Raw genomic sequence first — 12,264 nt, forward strand, 5'->3', positions numbered from 1 at the left:
TGTCATATCACAAAACCATGACATTGGGTCACTACTTCAGATATGAGTCTCAGATTTACTCTTGATGCCAATAGGGGGTTAGAAAGTGGATAATAGGAAAAAATATTCATTGGCAAATTAGATAAATCCCCAATAATATTACAGGTCAATGAAATATCTTCTTGGAAATCACACAACTAAACTATGATATCAGAAGACTGATTACCACTCAGTGGACGATAGAGAAGAATTAGAAGTGAAGAATGTCTAGACTCTGAAAAGAGATGAAGCACTAATAGTCCGAGGGAGGTAAGCTCATCTACTAATAGTCAAGTGTTAGTGAAAGACCCAGAGCTATCCTAAGCAAGAACAAAACTGAAGGAATCATATTGCCTGACTTTAAATTATACTATAGACCCAAACGGCATGGTACTGCTATAAAAACAGACATGTAGACCAGCGGAACAGAATAGAGAGCCTAGAAATAAATTCATACATCTACAGTGAACTCATTTTTAAAAAAGGTTCCAAGAACATACTTTGGGGAAAGGACAGTCTCTTCAATAAATGGTGCTGGGAAAACTGGATATCCGTAGGCAGAAGAATGAAACTAGATCCCTATCTCTTGCCATATACAAAAATCAAATCAAAATGGATTGGAAACTTAAATCTAAAACTGGAAACTATGAAACTATTAAAAGAAAATATTAGGGAAACTTTTCAAGACATCGGTCTGGGCAAAGACTTCTTGAGCAATACCCCAAAGGCATAGACAAGCAAAGCAAAAATGGACAAATGGGACCTCATCAAGTTACAAAGCTTCTGCACAGCAAAGGAAGGAAATAAAGTGAAGAGACAACCCATAGAATGGAAGAAAATACTTGCAAACTACCCATCTGACAAGGGATTAATAACCAGAATATATAAAAGAGCTCAAACAACTCTATAGGAAAAATCTAATAATATGATTTAAAAATGGGCAAAAGATCTGAATAGACATTTCTCAAAAGAAGACACACAAATGACAAACAGGTATATGATCACTGGTCATCAGAGAAATTCAAATGAAAACTACCATGAGATATCATCTCATCCCAGTTAAAATGGCTTTTATCCAAAAGACAGGCAATAACAAATGCTGAGAAGGATGTGGAGAAAAGGGAACACTTGTATGCTGGTGGTGGGAATGTAAATTAGTGCAATCAATATGGAGAACAGTTTGGAGGTTCCTAAAAAAAAACTATAAATAGAGTCTAGGGTGAACTGTAAACAGGTGGGAGCCCTGCCCCCTCCTGAGTTGTCAGGGTGGGAGCCCTGCCCAGCCATGGCTGCAGACCTGGGCATCCATGTGCTCTTGGGGGCCCGGGAAGACCCCCCCTACCCCCGCAGGCTCAGAAGTGCCAGCTCTACTTGGCCTCTCCCTGCTCCCAGTGCCCACTCTGATTTCGGAGCAAAGCTGAGGCTGAAGCTGGGCACTGTTGTGAACCAGCCAGGTGTATGTGTGTTCAGGGCAGTGTTGACACGCCAGCCCCATGCTGCCTCAGTCCCCTCTGGACTTTGGGCGCTGATGAGCATGGGAGAGAGGCTGAGGGTAGGCTGAGGGTGGCTCGGTGCAGGCCTGCAGGTGCCTTTTGGCATGAACAGCCTGGGTGCCATGGATGACGTGACTGATGGTGGCAGGAGGCAGACAGGCTCCTGGATGGAAAGGGGTGGGTCCCCAGTGAAGCCCCACTTTCAGGCCAGAAATGGCTTGAAGCATGGGGGCTGGGCTGTCAGTTCTGGGTGGAGTCCGTGGCCCTGAGTGAGAACTTATGGTGCTTTTTCCAGGCCTGCCCATGAACCAGTTAGCATGCACGTCCTCCCTTCTGAAGCCCATAAAAACCCTGGACTCAGCCAAACTCACGGAGATGAGACAACTTGCCTGCAGACAGGAGCTACCCATTCCATGTCTCCTCTCCCCTGAGGGCTGAACACTCGATGGGACACCTGCCTGTAGATAGGAGCTACCCATTCCAGGTCTCCTCTCTGCTGAGGGTTGCACACTTGTCAGGACATCCTGCCTGCACATAGGAGCTATCCACTCTGGGTCTCCTCTCCGCTGAGGGCTGCACACTTGATGGGACAAACTGCCTGTAGATAGGAGCTACCCATTCCAGGTCTCCTCTCTGCTGAGGGTTGTACACTTGTCGGCACAACCTGCCTGTGCATAGGAGCTACTCAATCCGGGTCTCCTCTCTGGTGAGAACTGGATACTTGCAGGGATGACCTGCTTGTGGAAAGGAGCTTCCCACTTTGGATCTCTTGAGAGCTGTTCTGTTGCTCAATGAAGCTCCTCTCTGCATTGCTCACTCTCCAGTTGTCCATGAACATCATTCTTCCTGGATGCAGGACAAGACCTCAGGACCTGCTGAATGGCGGGACTGAAAGAGCTGAAACACAAACAGGGCTGAAACATGCCCCACTGCTCGCCACGTTGTGGATGATGAGAAGGAGAGAGGAGCTGCAGTTCTTTGAGGAGCCCAGACCTAGGGACTCTCTGAGCCATGGCTGTGACAGCCTCTTTGGCCTCGGTGGTTCCCGGCATCTCCAAGCTTCCAGGCGCCACCGCATTCCCCTTGTCCAGATGTGGTTGCTTGCAGTCGAAGCCGCGTGCAATATGTTTGGTACAACCGTAGCCTCACATGCAGCTGGCACCTGTGCTGGTGCCTGGAGTTGCCTGCCCTGCTGCAGCAGCTAGCGTGCCTGGTTGTGCAGTGGCCGGACCCCATGCTCTCTTGTCCACACACTGCTCACTGCTCTGTGCCTGGCTCACCCTTGGGAGGTGTGGGATCTGGGCCAGTAGCACGAGCTGAGTGCAGCCTGCTGAGCCGAGTAGGCAGAACGATCCCAAAGGGTGTGAGCAATACTCAGGCAGAAAGCTCTGCCAGCCACAGAGGTTTCTGGCTGGCAAAGCAACACCCCAAAGATCCTGTGACACTACCATATGACAGCAATCCTGGTCCTATGTATATACCCCAAAAAAAAGAAAATCAGCATATTGAAGAGATATCTGCAGTTCCATGTTTGTTACAGCACTACTCACAATAGCCAAGATTTGGAAGTAACTTAAGTGTCCACCGACAGACAAATGGATAAACAAAATGTGCTGCATATACACAATGGAGAATTATTCAGCCATAAAAAAGAATGAGGCCCTGTCATTCACAACAACATGGATGGAACTGGAGGTCGTTACGTTAAGTGAAATAAGCCAGGCACTGAAAGACAAACATTGCATGTTCTCACTTATCTGTCAGAGCTAAAAATTAAAATAATTGAACTCATGGAGATAGAGTAGGGGATGGTTACCAGCTAGGAAGGGTAGTCAGGGCTGGGGAGGGATTGGTGGAAAGCAGGGGCATGGCTAATGGGTACAAAACATAGAAAGAATAAATAAGACCTAGAATTTGCTGGCACAGCAAGGTGACTATAGTAAAAAATAATTTAATCAAACGTTTAAAAATAACTAAAAGAGTATAATTGGATTGTGTGAAACACAAAGGATAACTGCTTGAGGTGATGGATAATTTTACCCCGATGTGATTATTACACACTGCATGCCTATTATCAAAATATCTCATGTAACTATGTGTATATATATATACACTATATATATACACATATACACATATACACATATATATGTGTGTATATATACACACATATATATACACACATATATATATATACCATGTACTCACAAAAATTAAAAATTAAAAAAATTGAAAGTGTGAATAAAAGATGTCTGGTACATTCTCTTCTCTCTGCTTTAACTCTTCCAAGCCTCCTCAGGGTTGATTTAGTTCTAAGAGGCCCTTTTTCCTTCCCATGCTTCATCATTTTGCTGAATTCTCTCCTAATGCTTTGAGAAAGCAGAACCTATCCTCCAGTTTAAGGGTCTGCTCTGGGAGCCTGCAATGGTTATCAGGAGCGGTGACCTCGAGTTTGTGCTTCAGTGAGGGTAAGGTTAATTGTCATCTTGCCTGGAGGCTCATATTTAGATTTAAAAAACAAAATCAACACAAACTTCAACTCACCATTTATTTTGTAGTCATTCCAACCCCATCTATTCTATAAGAAGCCCTGTTATACAGACCTCTGGCACAGTTATTTTTCATTTTGGGGAGGACACCCTCTTTTTTTCCTTAGACAAACTGCTTGTTCTCTGACACCCTGCTTTGTGGCAATGGATTCTGGAGCATCAGGTCTCCAATGTGTAATTCACTTACTAATATGGTCAAATAAATTAGGAAAAGCCTCAACAAACCACTTACAATAAGCAATCAATTCTGGTCATAAAGAATCAAGTAAGTACTCAACTATCCCATAGGATTTGTGTCGCCTTTTCCCTTTCCATTCATCACAGGATTTGCTCTCTTTAATTTGAGGAATCAGATCAAACTAAATTAGGCTCCCACATCACAACCTTAGGCTCCCACATCACAATCTCATTAGGTTGTATCAACTCAATATTCATTACATGAAATTCACAACAAGCTTCTTGCATTTTATTCAAACATTTAAAAATAAGGCTGGCTAGGCTGGGCACGGTGGCTTATGCCTGTATCCCAGCACTTTGGGAGGCTGAGGTGGGCAGATCACCTGAGGTCAGGAGTACGAGACCAGCCTGGCCAAATTGGTGAAACTCCATCTCTACTAAAAATACGAAAAAGTTAGCCAGGTGAGGTAGCAGGCACCTGTAATGTCCCAGCTACTCGGGAGGCTGAGGCAGGAGAATGGCTTGAACCCAGGAGGCAGAGGTTGCAGTGATCTGAAATCGCATCATTGCACTCCAGCCTGGGTGACGGGGCAACACTCTGTCTCGGGAAAAAAAAAAAAATGCTGGTGCAGTGGCTCATCCCTGTAATCCCAGCACTTTGGGAGGACAAGGTGGGTGGATGGCTTGAACCTGAGTTTGAGACCAGCCTGGGAAACACAGTAAGACCCTGTCTCTACAAACAAAAAAAATTAGGCATGGTGGCATGTGCCTGTGGTCACAGTTACACAGCAAGCTAAGGTAGGAGGATTGCCAGAGCCCAGGAGGTTGAGACTTCAGTGAGCCGTGACTGTGCCACTGCACTCCAGCCTGAGTGACAGAGTGAGATACTGTCTCAAAAAAATAAAACAAACCCCACAAAAATACACACATAATGCAGTAGAGTCTTTTAATCTCCGTCAAAATCTTACACACACACACACACACACACACACACACACAAACATTAATCTGAGAGCCGTTCCTATGGAAGGGAAAGCTAGATACCATGAAAATTGAGATAATGAGGAATAGAAACAGAACAGAGTGGAGATTTATTCAGGGTGAGCCTAAAGCGATATAGAAATATTAAGCAGTAACTGGACAGCACCGCAAGGCTGGTAGCTCCGACTGTCTACTCTATCAGCCTTAAATTTCTACTATGAAAGTCACTAAAAGGTTGCCTAACAAAGGCTGATGACTACTTCTCTCAAACGTCTTATTTTAAATGCACAAGTTGCCTCAAATAGGTTTTCCATCTCTCTACTATTAGCATAATAGCCGGAATTCGCTTATTAAATTAGTGAGTTAATCTGATATCTCAGTGCCCAAGGGAATAAAACATAGGACAGCTTAAGTTCAGGGTATGTCAGAAGGCTGACAGTGATGAACAGTGGGAAACAGAGAGCAGAATGAGGTGGTATGGTCTAAGGTTTGTAATTGCTTCAAGGGGCATATTTTACCTAAACTGCAAATCTAAAAGATTCTTCAGTGACACTCTGCTTACAGTTTGATACACGCACACATACACACACACACACACACACACACACACACACACACACACACACACGTACTCTCTTTCTCACTTTACTCACCTTGTTACTCATTTATTTGTATGACAATGAGACAATGATACATCTATGTAACATTAGGTCACTCTCTCTGGTAGGTCAAGTCCTTGCCCAGATTCTGAGACAATAAGCAGTCTGGTATTCAAAACAATAAAAACTCAATCTCAGCTGTAGCATTAACCTCTGGCTCTGCTATTTCCTGCTTCCAGCACCATTCTCAGATTACTGACTCTTTTCAGCTCAGGCAGAAGCAACCTCCTTGGTTAGCCTATTTCTGGAGAAGATCAACTACTTTTTGGTATCAGTAGAATATTTGCATCTATGTCTAACTTCCTAATAGGTCAACAAGTTCAGGGTGAACAACTGAGTGCTGAAAGCCCAGGAAAATGGACTAGAAAGGATAAGAATGTTGTGTTGCCTCTGGAAGCTCTCCTTACACCACAGATATACATGTCAGGCACTGGCTTACCTGGTGTGATTTCAGAGGCACTAAATTGGTCTTCTTTGATCTACTGGAAGATGCTTTAGAGAGAAGTTGGAGAGAAAGTGGAGAACAGAAGGAGAAACAATGTGCAAGAAGTGGAGGCTGAAGGCCACGAAGACAACTGTGCCTGGAGAGAGTCCTGCTAATCAGACCTGCCTGAAATGGAAAACAAGTACAGCCACCTGCTTTGAAAGACCAGCTTGGGCTTTGCCAATAGTATTAAATTCTTAGTGAATTTCCATCTCATTGACCTAGGGAGCCCTAAGCACTGCAATCAATACTTTAGTACTTTAGTAACAAGGTTGGTGCCAGCCATTGCTGGGGAGGGGGCTGAGTTCCAACTGAAATGAAATCTAAGAAAGCTTTTTTTGATAACTCCTGGTCCTGTTTACAATTTTACTCTCTGCCATTAAGTGAAATAAGATGATTTCTCAGCAGCCATGTTATTCAATCACCAGGGAACGGATTACACAGGATTTGAAGTTGGAAGTACCTGCTCTTCTTGTCCCAGTGCATCAGTCGGTTGCTGCAAAACTCCTAGTTAATAGGCAATGTTGAGAAGGCAAAGCCTGTATAGTCATGATATGGCTGTATAAAAGCCATATTTTCTCCTTTGAGAGCCCCTGAGGATTTCATCTGTTGTAAGGATACTATTAATTCAGTGGTAGTCTGGTTGCCTTGGACCTCAGCTTTCAATCGTCTGAGATGTCCCAGGATCTAAGGTCCCAGATCAGCTAGAAAAGTTTCTCTGGGAACTGATCTCAAAGCGTTTATTATGCAATTCTACATTAGTTTCTTTTTCCTATATACGTAGTTGCCAGTTCTATGTATTAAATATTGACAACAGCTCTAGTAGGATTTATAGTAAAATCCTTTTGGGAACATCATACAATTCACAGAAAGGACTCAGATTGTTTTTATTGTTTCTTTTTAAAATCTTGTGCTTCAAAATGATAACAGCAGAAGATGGCTGTCGCTATCCAATTAGCCACAGGATTTAACTAAGATACACCAGAAGGGTCTATTACTACAGGGTGAGGGGAGGAAAAAGAACACACCCCGAGTGTTTCTTTTACTCTGTACTATTCTAGGCATCATACTATATGACCTCATTTAACTTCTCAACAACTCTAGAAAAAAGGCATTATTATTGCTCTTATGTAGATAAGAAAACTAAGTCTTAGAAACACTATGTAACTTTTCCCAAAGGTCAAAGTTCCTAGAAGAGGCAGGATTTATATGCAGGTAATTTGACTCGAGAGTTTATGTTCTTTCCACTACAGCATGTTTCTTTAAAAAAGCTTCCCTCTCAGGGAAAATGCTACAAAGTCTATTGCCTGGCTTAATATTTTCATCATAATCTGGAACTAATTTTCTGATGAATCAGCATGGAGTAGGCTGAGCAGCATGCCCACAGTACAGTTGTCTCTAATAAGTCCTGGTGAAGGACAGAGTGAAGGGCAATAAAACCCCAGCATGAACACAGAGTTTTATTCTTTCTGATGAGTCACATGTGAGGCATAGTCAAATCTGGCCTCTTCTTTTTGAGCCAAAATAAGCTCTGCATTTGCCAGCTATGTTGTTGGTGTCTTCTTTGCTTCCATGAAGTCAGTAATATACCCGGCTTTTGAAAACACCAACTTTATTAAAGGAATACTTCTTTAAAAATGTTTGTATGACGGAGTAAAAGCACACCCCCGCCAGGATGCCAGAGATCTAGGTTTCATGCAATAAAAAGGGAAACAGTTTCATATCTAGTCTGGTTTGAGTTGAGAAAGATTCTCAAGTCAGGTTCAAGCTCATTGGGAAAGAGTGCTGGGGTAAATCAGTGACCCTGCTGTGCGTGTGGGGTGGGGAGTGGTGGGATATATCATGCACTTGCCATCCGTATTCTGGTGCATGCCCCTCCCTTCTCCCATGTATTAACTTTATGACTTTGTGCAAGTTGATCCAGCATCCTAAGGCCTTTATAGCAAAATGGAGATAATGACACCTTATGTATCTAAAGACAGCATGGATAGACCAGTCGATCTCTTCAAATCTTTTTCAGCTAGGAGGTTTAAGATTCTATTTTCTAGTATAAAGCTTAGCATTGGCTGGACTTTAATGGATTTAGTCATTGGAAACTTTAATAATGACAAGGTTTTTTAAAAGGGCGATAAAAATTTTGAAATGATTCTGCTCTAAATCAAAGAGATTTACAATATATCAATTCTTTCTTCATATCAGAATAATAATACTGAGGAAGTCCATTAAATGGTTAACTTAATTATAGCCTGTGAACCCTGTGGGGTCAGTGAAAATTATTCAGAAAAACACAGGAATGTAGGGTAGCATTCTAAATATCTATGCAGATGTTGAGTCTTAAGGAAATAACATTGTAAAACAATAAATTAGTTAACGTCATTATAGCCTTGCCTTGAGAAGAAACACAGATGACGTCTCTTCTATGTGAAATGTTCAATGAAGAACACTTCTACTTTCAATACTCACACTCCATGCAATGAACAGAAAACAGACTCAGAATTGCTTATCACAGATCTATGTCTTACCTGGGATCACAGAGAAATTTGGTTTTCTCTCCTTCTTCTCTCCAGATAAGCCATTCTCGAAAAGAAGGATGTACAAACATACGAGTCATGTCTCTGCGCTTGATTAGGAACATGGAGAGGTTCTCCATTCTCTGCTGAAAATCCTCCCATTCTAGTGTGCCTTCAATGCTCCCAGCATTGATGGCCTGGAAGATATGCTCATCAGTCAGTGGGTGGAGAGAGGCCACTGCCACATTCAGGAGAGGCATCACCCGGTCAAAGGAAGACTGGGTTGGGAACTTCATATTGCACTGGAGTAAATAAACCTCTGAGAGCGAAACAGGAACTACTTTGTAGCTAGAGCTCTTTAACACTAGATAGCCTTTCTCTATGAGGTCAAATGTAAGTTTCAGATATAGATAGGACCCTTGACTGAGGGTCTTGAGATGAGAACTGAGTTTGCCAAATGTAGTATTGTCCATTTTGCCATTAAGTGAAATGTTATTCTGGATCTCTGAGCTGCTGTGTATCCGGTGCAGGATGTAAGCCTGCAGGTCCTGGTCTATGGCTTCATTCTCTTCTAGTCGATCCAAAAAAATCCTATGGAAAGGCAGCAGCTTGGTAATTTCCTAAAACAGATGGAGAGAGAGAAAGAGACAGAAAGACCTTCAGTTTCCCCTAACTCTTGTGATAAACTATGAGGTTCACAAATTTATTCTGAACTTCGAAGTGGCCAAACAGGGAAACTTGATCACGTATTGGTATCCAAAAAGTAAAACAGATTAGTTGCATAGAAGGGACACAACTTCTCCTAACATTGAGACTTAAGATATATTTTTAAATGGGTCTTTGTAAAGGGTGCTTTTGGAGTGATTTCATGATCGTTATTCTAAACAACACTCCTGAAATAAACAGAAAATGGAGTGCTGTATAACTCTTTTGCTGTAATTTTTCTCAGTGTAAACCAGGGCATAATGCCAAGTACAAGTCAGTAAGAGAAATGTATAAAGATTCAAAGAATGGCTTAGAAAAAGTTGGCTTTCTAACTCTCCTAATAAAATGACTATTTAAAAAAAAATTTCCCACACAACACAGAGGTATAAAATGACTACATTTAAATGCGGGCCTTCTGGAGATACCTTAGCTGAAAGGTACACTTCTAACAGTAGGAAGCTTGGCACCTTAGTAATCTGTTGGAAATTCTATCGGGGGAAGGTGATATGGCTTTGTGGCTACTCCTATGCATTGGATTCCGTCCTTTCTTACCCACTCATGGACTTTGCTCCTGTGAGTACCCATTCCCTCTCCTGCATCTGTTTCTTCTCAGCTGGGTCACACAGACATAAACTCCATATTCTTCCTTCCAGCTACTACCCTGTATCTCTGTTCCCATTTTTCACAGAAGTTTTCTCTATTCGCTATTTATAATTCTTTCCTTCTCATTCTCTCCTCCATTTGTTCCAATCAGGCTGCACCCCTACCACCTCACTGAAGTGGTTCTTGTCAAGGGCATCAGTAACTTTCACTTTGCCAAATCCAATAATAAAGTTCCAGTTCTCATCTTCCTCAACCTCTCAGCAATGTTTGACACAATGGATCTCGCCTCAATGCACTTTTTTTGGAGTCACTTTCTGCAGCTTGCTCCCTGAGAACGTTCCCCTCTTTTCTCTCTTAGCACACTGGCCACTTTTAACCTTCCCTCTTTTGCTGGCTCATTTTTATTTCCCAGCTCACCCAGGGCTCTGGGCTCTGTTCTTTCCTCTTCTCTAGCCATTGTCACTCCCATCAATAGATTCTTTGGTCCCATGGTGCTAAATATTATGTGTATGTGGCTCATGCCTAACTTTATGTTTCTAGCTTAGTCATCTCCCCTGAGTCCCATCTTATATCTGTCTACTCAACATTTACATTTGGATATTTCATAGACAATGTGACCAAATCAGTACTTAATTTTGTCCCCCACCACCAAACTCACCCCATGTCAATGAACGGCATTACCACTGACTCTACCACCAAATTCTAGAAGATATCTGTGATCTTTCTATTGTCCTCAAATCATCATTCACCCATTTGCTCACAACATACCCAGGATTCATTCTTGAGTCTTCTCTCTTGCTGACACTCATATTCAGCCCATCATCAAGTCCTTTGACTCTCCTTCAAAATACAGTCCATCAAAATATGACCATTTCACGTGGTCCCCATCATTATCACTCTAGTCTAAGCCACCATTACCTTTCAACTATACTTCTGCTTCGACTCTTTATCCCTTACATTTTATTATGTAGACGGCCAGCTGACAGAAATCTTTAAAAAAGATCAGATCTCATCACTTTTAAACGAGAGGCCTTTCCTACGTATACTATCTGAAACAACTACTATCCAGTTATCCCTCCACCCTATTTTGTTTTCTTCATAGCACTTAACACTACCTGTAATTTTAGTATATGTTTAACTTTTTGCTCATTTGTTTTTTGTGTTCCTTACTAAAATATAAGCTTTAGGAGGATGGGAATATTGCCTGTCTTGTTCATTTTGAATCTCCAGCCCCTAGAACAGTCCCTGAAATACTCTTAAGTACTTAAGAAATGTTTGTGGAAATAATGATGATCAAATATAAATGAAGGTTCATTTTCTAAAACCTATAAATTCTTTCACTGTCAGAAATGAAATAATTTTTAAAAATTCTTAGTTGAAGTACTTTTTCTGTTGGCACAGCTGAAAAATTAAAGTCACCTACTCTATCCGGAAACATTTACAATTTCTTTTGAGACTGCACATGATATTATGTAAGAATATGTATGAGGATAACATCTCCGAAGCATCCATTTGGTAAAACAGTCAGAGATTACATTCCTGGAGATTTCTTTCATTCATCTTTCATTTTTAACAATTAACCTACTAATAATGATAGGTTATATAACTTTTAGTTGTAAAGATGGATTTATATTGATTTATCCATATCCTTTAGCTCAAACTACTTTGAGATTAATAATAAACATCTGTAAGTTGGTGGCCAGGATTAGAAATATAGTTTCTCATCATGGAAGACAGTAATGCTAATTGGTCAATATATAGAAATAATGCTAAGTGCCTGGCAGAGGGGGAAAGGAGGGACTTAAATGTATAGACTATTTTCTGTACATTAGCACTTATGACAAGGGGGCTGCATCCAAATAGTGAGACGAGCGTATAATGTTTGAGATTTTAATATTCATCAGAGGAGGAAATAATTTTTATAAAAAGAATGAGAAACATTGTTCCAAACCAAGTGTGAATATGTAAAGAATGGGACACCAACTCAGCTACAATGAGAAGGCTGGGGAAAGCAGAGTCATTTATCTTTAGTCCATATATTTTTACAGGCTCAGTCTCATATTCCTGGTCCTTCTTCCAGGCCAT

General features: G+C 41.6%; 1 protein-coding gene across 9 annotated transcripts in view; it reads right to left on the reverse strand.

Moving 5' to 3' along the window:
• TANC2 (tetratricopeptide repeat, ankyrin repeat and coiled-coil containing 2) overlaps window positions 1–12,264 on the reverse strand; it is a 486,082-nt gene that overhangs the window by 64,055 nt on the left and 409,763 nt on the right. For all 9 annotated transcript variants that reach the window (XM_058432006.1, XM_058432005.1, XM_032138883.2 and 6 more), the window contains one exon: window positions 8,884–9,491. In XM_058432006.1, the coding sequence (XP_058287989.1) occupies window positions 8,884–9,491 (608 nt within the window). The remainder of the gene's footprint in view (window positions 1–8,883; window positions 9,492–12,264) is intronic.

This window comes from Hylobates moloch, unplaced genomic scaffold, assembly GCF_009828535.3.
Source record: "Hylobates moloch isolate HMO894 unplaced genomic scaffold, HMol_V3 SCAFFOLD_19, whole genome shotgun sequence".
NCBI lineage: Eukaryota > Metazoa > Chordata > Mammalia > Primates > Hylobatidae > Hylobates > Hylobates moloch.